Raw genomic sequence first — 15,107 nt, 5'->3', positions numbered from 1 at the left:
TATTTAACAGGGATGTTTTCTTTTTTTCTCATTGATTCATTAGGAGTTTCTTATATAATCTGGATGCTAAATCTTTGTTAATTATGCTACACGAGTCTTCTCTCAGTCTGTCAGTATCCTGTCACTCCACTTACTGTGCTTTGTTTTCTTATTTTTATTTTTTAAAGATTTTTATTTATTTATTTACAGAGATAGAAAGCACAAGTAGGCAGAGCGGCCGACAGAAGGAGAGGGAGAAGCAGGCTTCCCGCCGAGCAGGGAGCCCGATGCAGGGCTCGATCCCAGGACCCTGGGAACACGACCTGAGCCGAAGGCAGCCGCTTATCTGACTGAGCCACCCAGGCGCCCCTGTTTTGTTTTTTTAATGTTGTCAATTTAAACTTATCAATTCCCCCCTCCCCTTTTTTTTTTTTTTAAGATCTTATTTATTTATTTGACAGAGAGAGACACAGTGAGAGAGGGAACACAAGCTGGGGGAGTGGGAGAGGGAGAAGCAAGCTTACCGCAGAGCAGGGAGCCCGATGCGGGGCTCGATCCCAGGACCCTGGGATCATGTCCTGAGCCGAAGGCAGATGCTTAACGACTGAGCCACCCAGGCGCCCCAATTTCCCTTTCTGATACATGTTTTTTGTGCCGTGTTTAAAGACTGTCTTCTCAACCCTAATGTCATTAGCACATTTTAAAGGTGTTAAAATTCTGATTCTCTCGTTTAGTCCTTTAATCCATTTGGCACTTACAGTAAAGGATGGAAATTACAGAAAACATCAAGTCAGGTTTGTTTTCTCTATGGACAGCCCAATATACTTAGCCATTTTTGAATTTTATTTTTAAAACCTTATATGAGTAACTGACTCACAAATGGTTTAAAATTTGCACAGAAGGATGTGCAGTGAAAAATCTTCCTCCTGCCCTATCCCTACGCCATCAAGGAGGAACTGGAAAAAGCCCGGAACTGGAACGGTTTCCACAATCTGTTCGGCAATCTTCAGGACAGCCTTTATGTCTATTTAGATAAAAAATATATATACTGCTGTTCACCTCCTGCGTTTCTCTTTTTTCTTCCAGAAATGGTAGTATGGCCATACACGCCGTCCTGCAGCTTGCGTTCTCACTGAGCCCTCCATCTGCATCCATTCCACAGCAGCACATAGAGCCTCCTCTTCCTTTCACGGCGAACAGTGCTCCATTGTATGGCAGTTAACCATTCCCTCACCAGGACCATTTACACTGTTTCTAGTCTTATATCATACAAGGCTAAAATGGAAAAAGTTCCTGGCATATCTGTATACACATTGCTAGAAGTTAGAACTGAATTTGGAATTTTGATGGCATGCTCTACTGACCTCCTCCTTGAAGGTTACACCAGTTACAAACCCTCCACCCTTATAGGACAGCCCATCTTCCCCACACTCATCCATGCCCTTATAACACTTTTAGAACTTTGTTTTTAATTTTATCCAAGTTCTATATATTCATCTATTTTTTTTTTAAAGATTTTATTTATTTATGTGGTAGACAGAGAGAGCCCAAGTAGAGGGAGAAGGAGAAGCAGACTCCCCGCTGAGCAGGGAGCCTGATGCGGGGCTCGATCCCAGGACCCCCAAGATCATGACCTGAGCCGAAGGCAGACGCTTAACCGACTGAGCCACCCAGGCGCCCCTTTCCTTGAGTACTTTAAAGATGCTGCTCTGCTCTATGCATTGTTTCCCCTGAAAAGTCGGCTACCATCATCCTTACCTTTCTTCCTCTATACCTAATCTGCCTTTTTTCTCTTTTTATTACTGGCTTTGAGCAATTTGATAATGATGTACCTTGGTGTAGTTTTCTTTTGAGTTTCTTGTACTTTGGCTCTACGGGTTTACAGTTCTAATTAAATCTGAAAAAAATCTTGGTCATTATTTCTTAAAATATTTCACTCTCTCTCCTCCTCTTCTCTCCTTTCCTTTGGGAACTCCAGTGTATATACAGTTGACCCTTGAACGACGTGGGTTTGAACCGCATGGGTCCATTTATATGTAGATCTTTTTTTCAATACAGCATAGTACTGTAAATGCATTTTCTTTTCCTCATGATTTTCTTAATACATTTTCTTTTCTCTAAGAGCTTACTCTAAGAATATAGCATATAGTACACACCAGACAAAAAATGTGTGTTAATCAGGCGTTTTGTTTTATTGGTAAGGCTTCCAGTCAACAGCAGGCTATCAGTAGTTACGTTGTGGGGGAGTCGGTTATGCACAGATTTTTGACTGCACAGGCATCGGTGCCCCAACCCCTGCAGTATTCAACACAAACACACACATGCACACACACAAACATACACACACAATTAGGCTGTTTGAAGTACCACAGCTCACTGGTGCTTAATTCCTTTTTTAAGTTATTTTTTAATGGTTTAGTTTGTTTAGTTTTTTTTTTTTTTTTAAGATTTATTTATTTGACAGAGCGAGAGAGCACAAGTAGGGGGAGCAGCAGAGAGAGAGGGAGAAGCAGGCTCCCCACTGAGCAGGGAGCCCGAAGCAGGACTCAATCCCAGGACCCTGGGGGATCATGACCTGAGCCGATGGCAGGCGCTTAACTGACTGAGCCACCCAGGCACTCTGTTTGTTTAGTCTCTATTGCAATGTCTTCATGCCTAATCCTATTTTCTTCTATAGTATCTAATCTGCCATTAATCTCATCCAGTGTACATTTCATCTCAGATAGTACAGATTGCATTTCCTAAAGTTTGATTTGGGTCTTTTTATATCTTCTATGTCTCTATTTCACTTTTTGAACATATAAAATACCGGTATAATAACTATCTTAATGTCCCTGTCTACTGATTCTAAAATCTAGATCAGTTCTGGGTTGGTGTTTTTGATTCTTCATTATTGGTTGTATTGGTTGTATTTTTGCATGCCTGGTGATTGTTGACTGGATGACAGACATTGTGAATTTTACCTTGTTGGGTGCTGGGTATTTTTGTATCCCTCTTAATATTCTTGAATTATGTTCTAGGACACAGCTATTTGGAAACAGGACAATCCTTCTGAGGTGGGACCAGTGTCATTTTTAGTCTAGGGCTAATTAATTCCAATACTGAAGCAAGACCCTTCTGAGTACTCTAACCAAAGCCCTGTGAATTATGAGGTTTTCAAGTCTCACAGCTGGTGGGAACAGACACTATTCCCAGAATTGTGTGAGCATCGAACAATGTTTTCTTCAGTCTTTTCAGGCACTCTTTCCCAGCCTTGGGTAGTTTCCTCACTTGTACGTGCTGATCGGGATTCAGCTGAATATTTGATGGGAACTTTCTGTAGATATCCAGAGTTCTTTCCCTGTGAAGCACTCTCCTCTCCAGTACTCTGTCCTATGAACTATAACTGCTATTCATACCCCAGACTCAGCTACATCTCCTGGAGAGTCAGAGCCTTCTGGGCTACACCTGGGTTCCTCCTGTGTCCTACAGCTAGAAACTCTGGGCAGTAAGGAGGGCAATCATAAGGCTCACTTCATTTATCTCCTGTTTTTCAGGGATTAGTGTCTTTCACTGCCTGATGGGCAGCTATTAGTACGTGAGTGGGGTTTACTGATTATAGGCTTCACTATAAGATGACTGCCTGGGCCACTTCATTGGGTCCACTGGGGTCAGTATATTTAGGTCTTTTCTCTTGGGCTGGACGGATTTCCCCAAGAAGATTCTTCCAATTTGTTATTTGAACAAGCCTGGCTGACAGGGTTCTGGGATAGTTGAGGGGCCCACCAATCAGTATGTAAATGTTCACTTTACCTCCATGTTTTCACTGTAATACCTCACTCTCAATAAATGGATGCCACACTAAGAATCTTATCTTTGTTCTTTCCAGAGAATACACTTCTAGCCTTCTATTAGGGAGATGGTGGGGAAGTGACTGTTCAGAACAGGAGTAGCGAATCTCATCATCTGTGGTACTTGCCATCCAAAATGGCCCACAAGGACCCTCACCTCCTGGTATGCATGTCCTTGTTTAGTTCCCTTCCATAACACAGTAGGGCTGACCTGGAGACCAGGTGTGACCAGGAGAATGTGGCAGAAGTGATGGTGTGACTTTTGAGTCTAGATTGTATGTAGCTTTGCAGCTTCCACCTTGATCTCCTGGATCACTCACTCTAGGAGGAAAAAGCCAGGCTTCACGCTACAAGGACACTCAAGCAGCTCTGTAGAGAGGCTCACATCAGAGAAACTAAGGCTTCCCGCCAATTTGTGAGCCTTAGAAGTGAGCTACCTTTATCTTGGAAGGTGATCTACCAGCTCCAGTCAAGCCTTCAGGCGAACACAGCCTCTGCTAACATCTGACTGGATGTTATGAAAGATCCTGACACCCAGTCACTCACTCCTGAATTTCTGACCCACCGTGAGAGACAATAATTGCTGTTTTAAGCCACTGTGTTTGGGAGTGATTTCTTAATGCACTATTGTGTAACACACACAGCATCTGACTTTCTAAAAATAGACTTTCAAGCAATCCTCTTGGTTTTACTACCACTCTCAACTTTACTTCCAGAGATAACTGGTACCGCCAATTCTTGAGCTTCTTGGAGAATTCTATGATATAAACTGGTTGCTTTTTTACTGTCTCAAAAGTCTAGCCTAGGAGTCTGATTTTTTAGGTCTGCAAAGTCACTTACTACTCATCCAAAAGCTTCCCAAGTTCCAAAGTTTTTTGCTGTTATCTCCTGTTCTCCTCGTCCTAGTTGGACAAAGAAGTTAAAAACTATTGCTTTTTTACTGGAGGCAGCAAGAGTAAGTATGCTCAACCTGCCTCTTTATCTAAGAATTTCTGCCAGTATAACAGGTGAAAAACAGTATCTCAGTATGATTTTAATTTATATTTTTCATATGGTGAGTATTCTTGGGTCACCTTTTTATTTTGCTTTTAAGAACTCTAAGTATTTCCTTTTAGGTAAATATTCATTTTCCCACTGAACTGTTAAGGTTTTTTTCTTTTTGATTTATAAAAGCTCTCTATATTTGAGAAATCAGCTCTCTGTAATATAAGATGCTGCTTTTTTCACTGTTCGCATTCTGTTTATGGTGGTTTCTGCCACCTAGTAAAGTTTTATTTTTATGTAATCGACACAATTTTTTTTTTTAATTTAAAGTTTTGTTTTCTGTGCGTGTGGTTTTTTTGCTTTTCAGTTTTGGGTCAGACTCAGAAAGGGCTTCCACATCCTGAGATTATTTTTTAAAATTCTTCCACGGTTTGTTCCAGTGCTTTAATCACTTCATTTTCCATATATCTAGTTCCAAGCTGGGTAAAATTTATTCCAGTGTAGGTAACTGATTAAACTTCATCTTTAAAAAAAAAAAACTTTATCTTTTTCCATATAGCTACCTACTACCAAATCCATTTATAGAATTATCCAAATTTTCCCCAGTGATCTGAAATGTTCCCTTTACCATATACTAAATTTCTTTATATACTTGGGTCTATTTATGGGTCTAATAACCTGTTCTACTGATCTCTTGGTCTATTCGTATGCCAGTAAGATAAAGCTTTATTACTGAAGTTTATCCCCTCCTGTTGTTACTCTTCTCTTTTGGCAACTGTCCTCTGAAATCACGACTAAACACAATTCTGAAGCCACAAATAACTAATGAATGATAATGTACTTGGCTTTTTGAGACAGATCTTCAACACTCATATATAAGAAAGTTCAATATTCTATAAATAAAAAAATCATAAGAACTCATGAACAAAACAAGAAGTATAAAGTTGCGTTCAACTAACTGATTAGTAGTAAGGTCCTCTTTTCCCTTAAGAAAATTATAATCTAGTTAGGAGATTATAACCTAAAGGAGACAGAACCAGAGAATACAAGTTAATGGTGTCTCAATAATTTCTTTGCACTGGCTTTTAAAGAACTGCTCATACCTAATATTCAACAAAATATATTTTGTATCAAAATAATTATCTTACTTGTAACAAAAGCAGCTGGAGAAGATGATCATAGCAATTATGCAGACAGCCATAGAAATGAGCACAACCAGCCACCGAATGCTGCCATCAAAAAATGGACCTGACAAGGGAAGTAAACAATAAAGTACACAAATTATCTTTCTATCACATATTAAAGGGGAAAAACAGTTTGTAGTGTTAAATTCTAGAAAGCTTGCTTACTGTTAAAGCCAGAGAAAATATTTTACTGAAAATCATGATCATGCTCTTCTCGGCTAACCTACCTATGACAACAGGGGGCAGTGTAGGTTGTAAATACTGGTTACATAAATTGGTCCGACAACATTCTATCGTCCGGCGTAGCTGGGCTTTTGGTGAATCCTAGAGGAAGAGTAATGATAAAATTAAAAATGGCTTGATATTTTAAGTTGATAATGAGGTTTTTTTAATATTCATAAATATAATTTTTAATTCAGCTGAAAGAACAAGACCTCTGAATTTTATGTGTAAAAAAGGATTACTGAAAAATTAGAATCTGTGCTGAAATAGTGAAGACTGTGAAATTATTTTTCCTAAGGAGAACATATGTATGTGGATGGTGTGTTGGAACACTGAACTATAAATTACAAACATAAGTTCATAAGTATTTTACACCAAAACTTTGGCATATCTTAATATATTACTATTCATTTGTTTTAATAAAAATGTAAGTCATGGGATCTTTTCCTTAAAAAACATGGATAAGACATTTTATCACAATGATGAACTAGTAGGGTACACAGGATCTCATAGCAGTACTTAAGTGGAGGGTATCCCAGTCTAAAGAAAAGAGATGTCAGAAAAAGTAGTCAAGTAAGTAGAAGATACTGCAGAGTCTGCTTACAACTTCGCTGTAACTAATGAACCCCACATAGAAGGAAGTTAAAGCAGATGCAGTGAGGACAAAGGGAAAATATAGAAGCCATATTCCTGAGCTTCTTAGAGTCTACCACCAACTAGATATGAGATGTGTCCCTAATAGGTCAGAAAATGAGCAGAGGAAAAGACCGTAGTCATGAGAACAGACATCAACAATTATGTGTGAAGTTTGATTTGACTGGTACAGTACTTGACAAGTTATTAACTTGAATGCTGACATTTCAGCACTGCCTGGGAAAACTGCCATTCTGAACCAAAATAGTAACAGAAAGGAATTGCTTGTCATTATAAAAGTAGCAACAATATAAGCAGAAATTGACCATGCTATTCTTAAATATCAGATGGCCAGAAAAGAAAAACTTCAGTATGCTTGAGCATGACTTTAAAAAGGTGAATAGGAGTCCATGACTTGAGATTCTATCAGGGAAGGTGGGTCAAGAGTATTTGGAAACTTTCAAAACCGCAAGTTTTACACTTTAACTGAATTTTTAACATTAAAACAATTTTTACTTTTAAATGATCATAAAAAGAGAAAAGACAGATATGTTAGGAGTTATACAGGTGACTCTGAAATAATCCCAGATCGAGGACATTTACATGAAGGATGGAATGAAGAGTACATAACTAAAGATGAATACAAGGACTACGAAGCATCCAAGAACAGCTGCAGGAAGGCTAACGATCAAAATGAGCTGAGCCTTGCAGAAGAGAAAATATAAAGAAAAACGAAGAAAGGGTTTCTCTGGCAATGCTAGAAGACAGACCACCAAGCAATGGATGTGTTGCTGACAGAACAGATGAGGGGGACAAAGATCAGCACCATGCAGTGGAAGCCGCTCTCCCAGACACAGGAAGAGATCCTCCAGGGCTCCTGTGTTCTGCATGAGTGCCTGCCCTCAAAGCCGAAGCCGGGTGATCACACCAAGCAAGGGAAGAGAGAGGCCTGGAAGGCTTGTGTGATGGGAAGATTTTAGCAAGAACAAGTGTTGGAGACTGAAGGGCTAAATGTTATACTTTTTTTTTTTTTTTTTTAAAGAAAAAGAAAGCAGACTTGGCCAACTAGAGTTTGGAGGCCGCATGGTAATATGGAAAAAGCAAGGGCTGTGGAACCAAACAGTTTATTAAATCCTAGCTTTGCCACTTACTAACTTTGTGAACGATGAACTTCTCTCTGGGCTTTCGTTTCCTCTGCTGTAAAATGGAGGACAAAAAAACACCTGCCTTACGGGGCAACTGTGAGGAAATGAGGTAGCATATACCAAGTACCTAGCATATTAAATGCAAACAGTAAATATTCGATAAATTAATTCTTCTTGCTCTAGCAAATGTGACATGATCCTAGTGGGGATTCTAGAACAAGCCAAAAATGCTTATAAACTCCTAGAAGAGCCAAAGTGGCTTCACCAAGAACAGCAATAGCAGCCTCAGCTCCCACCTCTCTTAGGTAGGATACCTGGGTGGGCAAAGATGAGATGGTCAAGTTGGGGGAGGGGACCTTTCCTATTCCTACATTCCCCCACTCCCATCCGCCACCCACGTCCATTTGTGTGATTTGTCCAGAGTCATGTGAGCTTACTTAGATTTGAATTACAACACTGTTTGGAAATGAGGTTTTCGGTCCCAGGCCTTTAATCTGTAAACCAGGAGGGAGATGGGTGATTGTGCAAAGGAAAAAAGGAACAGAAACTGCCTGGGGAGCCCTGTTCTCAGGCAGGCCAAGAGGACTAGGCTCTGGAAAGCAATTCCCCTAAACTATCCACTAGCCTATGTGATCCTTGTGTAACACAGTCTGTGTGTACCTAGGGATGCACATAACCGGCTTAGTGACTGCTCAGTTATATCATCAGAGCTAACATTTATTAAGCCCTGTGTGCTAAACTCTTTACATATATGTTATCATATCATTTGATCCTTACAACTCCTTTACAAGTGAGAAAACAACTTTAAAAAAGAAAAGCTCCTTGCCCCAAAGTTCTGCAGCTAGTAAGCAGCAGCACACGGAGTTGAATACACATTATGAAGTTTTAGCAACTAACTTATATTAGTGAATTCAATTTGTGATATACCTAGTTTAGGGGGCTTTCAGGATACTGGTTATTACTGCTGAGCTCAGTGCTCTAACCATAGTTCTTTTTTCAATATTTTCAGTGATTAAAAAAATGTACAGAATTTGTGGTTTATAAACATGCAAATGGCATAAAACTGGAAGAAATAATCAAATTAGCATCCCCCCAAAATCCTGACAAATTACAGAAAAGGACTAATTCTAACATGATAAAATTTAACATAGACAAGTATGTAACAACTGTTTAACAAAACCCATTCCATTCCCATCCTATTTGTGTCAAGAAACCAAAAGAACCAATAAAGAATGGAAGAGGTGTGGTTCAGCAGTAGCATGAGTGAAAGATGGGGATTTTGGCTGACCGGAAGCTCGACAGGTTTCAACAGTGTGGCATGACAATCCAATGTCTAACATGAGATTTGGCTGTATTTAGAAAAAGGGAAAGGAGTTATTTATTCTCTGCATTTTTTTTTTGTGCCTGGTCAAACCACACTTGATTCTGCATGTAACACTGAGAAACCGGAGTAACTGAAGCTGATCATACACGGAGCAGTTGAGGTGACCAGGAACTAGCATTTTCATGGGCGAAGACAAGACGGTATGGGGAGGAACGCAGGACCACACAAAAAACTTTCTTCACACAGTAAAGGGCTATCTTATTAAAGAGGCTTTAGAGGGGCGCCTGGGTGGCTCAGTTGGTTAAGCGACTGCCTTCAGCTCAGGTCATGACCCTGGAGTCCCAGGATCGAGTCCCGCATCAGGCTCCCTGCTCAGCAGGGAGTCTGCTTCTCCCTCTGATCCTCCTCCCTCTCATGCTTTCTATCTCTCATTCTTTCTCTCTCAAGTAAATAAATAAAATCTTTAAAAAAAAAAAAAAAAAGAGGCTTTAGATTTGTCCTCTGTGGTCCAAAGGGGCAGGAAGAGATTTACAGTCATTAGGAGGAAAAGCTTTCTAAAGATCAGGTCAGGTTGTTCGTACAGATGAAACAGGTGGTCTTGGGAGGCAAGGAGCCCCTGTCACTAGAGGTATTGCACTAAAAAAACAGATGGGATGCAAAACGTGTTTGTGGGGGGGGAAGGGGGATGTATAGAGGAGACGTGTGGATCCCCAACTTTAGCAGAGGTCGGAACATATAACCTTTAAAGTTTCTATCAATCCTGAGAATTTCTTAAAATGGGAATAACTTCCTAAAATAGTCGAACCCTAAATCTGTGAACAAACAGTTCTGTCTGAAGCTGTTTTTCAAAAACACTGGAAGGACTGCTGGGGCAAAATTACTATATAGGATTTTGAAGAGAATAGGTTTATACCCGAGAGCCATCAGGATGTTCATAAACTCTTTATTACCAGCTCTCTGATGCCTTTGCTGCTACTGTTAAAATAGCTCCACTGAGATTTCCTTACAAGGACTGAATTTGTCCCAGGGACACAAAGGTTACTGCCCATCACCCTAAAGTCCTTCCAGTCAATTTTATAATCCACAGGTGATACTGTGACAATATTTTTTGCAGTCATGACAATTTGAAAACAGGATGATTTAAAACTTTTTTTTAAAGTAAAATAATCTGGAACTTCAATTACCACAATCCTACTACTTGAAGCAAGAGCTAAGCTTCCTCCAATATATTTGATTTACAAGAACATACAGTGATGAGCAGATCAGGCACATTTCTCCTGGAGAGAGGAATACTTTCACGTGGTCCCTCCCTTCTTTATTTCATAGGCCCCAAATGAGATCTTACCTTGCACTGAAAGTCAGATCCTTCATATTTCATACACCCTGAAGCTAATGTGGTTTCTCCCTGGTCATCTTCTTCTATGATGGCAAAGCAATGCCCATTAGTTCTAAAAGAAAAGACCCCCCCAAAAAACAAAAAACATAACTTCACATCAGAAAGTACCAATTAAATCTCAATTTGAATGTGACTGGGTACTAATGACCTTTAGTACCTTGTTTTTTGAACTAGAACTGCATTCACATGTTATTTATCAGCAAAATTCTATGGGTTTTCAGGCAAATGAAAGAGTTTCAGGCATCTGAACTAAAACCTAATGGTCCAAGGTGGAAAAAGATTTCTTTTAAAATGAGTCCTCCAAATATGAATTATTATGTAACTTCTCTTTGCTAATCACAGCCATGTGATCACAGGAAGCTGATTTATAAAATTTTACAAAGTAAAGAATCTTAATGTTTTAAAAATATGCTTAAAAATGGCTGTCTCTTTAGGGCACCTAGGTGTCTCAATCAACTGAGTGTCTGACTCTTGGTTTCAGCTCAGGCTCAGGTCACGATCTCGGGGTCGTGGGATCAAGCCCCGTGAGCAAGACTCCGCGTTCAGTAGGGACTTGCTTGAGATTCGCGCGCTCTCCCCCCCACCGCCCTTCCCCCAACTCGCAAACACTTGTTCTCTCTCTCTCAAATAAATAAGTAAATCTTAAAAAGACTTCCTCTTTCTATCCATAGGATTTTCAGTATTCACATACCATAGACAATAAATAAAAACAACTTTTTTATGAAACACAAAACCAGACTAAATGACAAAGAAAAATATACTTGGGAATAACATACTGACTAAGATCCTGAGAGGTGCATTTTACTGAATGTGATATGAAAAAAGGGATAACTTTTGAACAGCTTCAAGAAATTTACATATATAGGGGCGCCTGGGTGGCTCAGTTGGTTAAGCGACTGCCTTCGGCTCAGGTCATGATCCTGGAGTCCCTGGATCGAGTCCCGCATCGGGCTCCCTGCTCGGCAGGGAGTCTGCTTCTCCCTCTGACCCTCCCCCCTCTCATGTGCTCTCTCTCATTCTCTCTCTCAAATAAATAAATAAAATCTTAAAAAATACATATATAAATAAAAAAAGAAAAAATTTACATATATATGTATTTAACGAAATGTTGTCATTTTAGTATTAGTATGTGGAGTTTACCCCTAATATATTCATTTAGACTTTAAAGGGCAGGAAGCCACTTGTAAAAGATTTTTTTTGTGGGATGCCTGGTGGCTCAGTCGGTTGTGTCTGACTCTTGGATTCTGGCTCAGCTCATGGTCTCAGGGTTGTGGGATCAAGCCCTGTATCGGGCTCCATGCTCAGCTGGGAGTCTGCTTGAGATTCTTTCTCCCTCTCCCCTCTGCCCCTCCTCCCACTTGCGTGCACTCTCTCTCTCTCTCAAATAAATCAATAAAATCTTTACAAAAATAAAAACAAAAGCTTTTTTGTGTGCTCTTACTTATTCATATCAGTAAGTATATTGTTTCTACTTAAAAGACTCTTGCAGAATTATTAATTTTTTTGTAAGGAAAAATGCTAAGTGTGGGGCAAAATTCTGTTAAAATTAATGATTTCAGTTATTCTGGATTACTAAGCCACTAACAGCCCACACATATCAGGCACAGTTACAGACAATAAGTTTGGCAAGAAATTACCTGGTGACATAGTGTGGAACACTCCCCTATGACAGATTATCCAGGCTGTCACAATAAATTCAACTACCACCAGAGGACAAACAACAAATCTAGGACATGGTGAACTATCATATAATTTCAATATTTTACATGTATACTTTTTGGCTTTATATCTGGTGACATTCAAAGAGCATACAATTATTAGGAAAGTACAAAGCAGGACGTTATTACCTTCATAACAGGGACACAGTTAATTAACTGATGAGATTGTGTTGTTCAGGGAATTTTTTTGGCTAGCAAGCCAATTCTTCAATGTCCCCAAACAATATGGAATAGAATTATATGATCATTTATAAATGTGTTGAATAGTTAACATAAAATTAAGTAGGAAAATTAAAACTGTCATATAAATCAGATTTGGATTGGGAGCTCACTTGTAAGAAAGTAAAATAAAATTAATTAAGTATCATAGTATCAACTCCTATCTTTCTGTAAAATATTTCAACCAATTCAGAATTATAAGATTTTGGGTGAATTTCTTTTTTGGTAATCTCTAAATTTTCTACAATAAGTATCAGTAAACTTTATGATAAAAAGATTATTAAATAAACTCAAAATGTTAGACAAATACCAGATTCCTTTTATCTCCTTTAAAAAGGATATTACAGTGTTACTGTAAGAAAAGAACCATCAATCATGTAGTAGTACTAAATATTCCCATATACAGAACAAGAAGCTTTTTGGCTCTTTGGAAAGATACCATATAAAATTAAAGAAAAAAAAAACAACAACCTTAAACAATGTAAACAATTCTTAAAATAGCACCAAATGCGCTCCTATTCTCATAACTTTAAGAAGGACTGCATAAAATACTTACATGCATGTGTTATTAATAGCATCATCTGGGCAGTGTCCTGAGCAATAGCACTTTAAAAAAGGCAAGGTATCTTCTGGTGCTAAGGTTACTCCATTTTCTGATTTTTTCTGGTCAGAGTCCGATTTCATCCCAGTACCGTGGAGCATACTGTCTAGATTCTGCCCTGTATTCAAATATGAAATCTGTGAATAAACCATTTCTGAAAAGCTAATTCTTTCAATTTCAATTTCCAATGAGAAGTTTCTAGGTTTTCTTATTACAGTATGAGAGCTACTGTGTTTAATTAAAAATACACTTCATTCATACATTTAACATTTGTTAATAACCTATTATGCACAGAATAACCATCCCAGGTATTGTGGGACATATGGAGAGGACTATGTCACAAGTTTTGCACAGTGGAAGACAATGTGGCAAAGGTAGAAGAATATGGTCATGACTTTAAGAAAGGTACAAAATGAGAAGCAATTTCAGGGAAGTCTGAGATTGTTTCCAAACATTAAAAAAATACACAAATATGGTTCTTAAACTCCTTGGCTCAAGACTTGGGACTAGCTTAAAAAAAAATAAGTCCTTTATTTGTGCCTCTGCGTGGAAGGGCAATTACTAAGCATCTCGCTTTGGACTTTAATTGCTTAAGTAAGGGAACTGCGAGAGCATGGGGACTAATCATATTATCTGGTGCCTTTTATCTCAAGGTCATTGGTTCAAATCCAGCCTATGCTGCCAGAAACTGAAGGTTACTGTAGGGCAGTAGTTAGCTTATGAAAATAGAACTGTGTTCTTGCATTAGAGTCAAGTAGCCTCAAATGACAGATACTGTCATATTTGGTACTGAATCTTTCAGGCTGAAAGCAGAACAGAACTAAAACGTTTTAGTAATTCCTCCCTCTCTCCGAATCAGCTGAAATTGGCTAGCCTATTCCTTGTAGGGTTGACCTCCAGGGAATAATATGTAGAGCCAAAGAGGTATAAAATATTAAGAGAATTGTGTATAAACATTTCATTATAAATGTTAAATAAGTGGTTCAAGCATAATGTGGACTTGACTTTAGGTCTCCTACTCCTCTGCCATCTTGCTCCTCCAATGTGGACTTGACTTTAAATTTAGCCATACTGGTAAGATGAACTATTGAAAAGAAAAAGTAACACACAAACACACACTGATAACAGGAAAAGAATGTGCTGCTAATTTTTTTTAGTGACTCCATGCCTTGAATTTTAATAATTTTCATTTAACCCTTTAAATTGATAACAAAGCTTAAAGACCTCATTTACGTTAGGAATGTCAACTGTAAAAAGTAACAAAAGGGCAGGATGGCCAAGAATAGAAGAAATCCACTAGGCTAAAAACGAGGTGACCTGAACTGTGGTCTACTATGGTCCTACGATGGTCCCACCATAGTTTAGTTAGCTGGATGATCATGGACAAGCCCTGTCACTTCTTCAGACCTCATTTACTCAGTAAGACTGCAGCACTAGAGGCCACCTGAAGTCTCTTCACCAGCTTTAAAATCCACTACGGTAACAGAAGGAAGCACTAATTTACGTATGGAGAGCAAATGGTACATAATATACTACATGCAATTAATTTTTCAAATATCTAGTGATACACAGAAAAAGCAGTATAGTGTGATAGAAATGACACGGAAATAACAGTGTGAGGGTAAGGGTTCAACTCCCAAATATATCCATAGATGTTACTCTCTGAACTTCTTCTATCTCTAAAAAATGGCGATAATAATTCCTGCCCAGTTCAACTCAAGGTTATATATAGATGAAATGAATGTATAATAAAGGGCTTAATTACATATAAAATAGGGTACAAATGAAGAAATTATTTAATAACAAAGATCATACTAAAAGATCACCAATACCTAGAATATTCAAAGTTATATCATGGTTAATACACATAAT

At 38.6% G+C, this 15,107-nt stretch overlaps 1 protein-coding gene across 4 annotated transcripts in view; it reads right to left on the bottom strand.

Moving 5' to 3' along the window:
- Positions 1 to 15,107, bottom strand: part of BMPR1A (bone morphogenetic protein receptor type 1A) — a 139,390-nt gene that overhangs the window by 15,138 nt on the left and 109,145 nt on the right. For all 4 annotated transcript variants that reach the window (XM_032423975.1, XM_032423973.1, XM_032423974.1 and 1 more), the window contains exons 4-7: positions 13,191 to 13,353; positions 10,647 to 10,749; positions 6,205 to 6,301; positions 5,942 to 6,041 (exon numbers count right to left, since the gene is read on the bottom strand). In XM_032423975.1, the coding sequence (XP_032279866.1) occupies positions 5,942 to 6,041; positions 6,205 to 6,301; positions 10,647 to 10,749; positions 13,191 to 13,353 (463 nt within the window). The remainder of the gene's footprint in view (positions 1 to 5,941; positions 6,042 to 6,204; positions 6,302 to 10,646; positions 10,750 to 13,190; positions 13,354 to 15,107) is intronic.

This window comes from Phoca vitulina, unplaced genomic scaffold (assembly GCF_004348235.1).
Source record: "Phoca vitulina isolate PV1807 unplaced genomic scaffold, GSC_HSeal_1.0 scaffold29, whole genome shotgun sequence".
NCBI classification, from domain to species: domain Eukaryota; kingdom Metazoa; phylum Chordata; class Mammalia; order Carnivora; family Phocidae; genus Phoca; species Phoca vitulina.
Note: the sequence above shows the minus strand (reverse complement) of the source record. Positions and strands in the feature narration are given on the sequence as shown.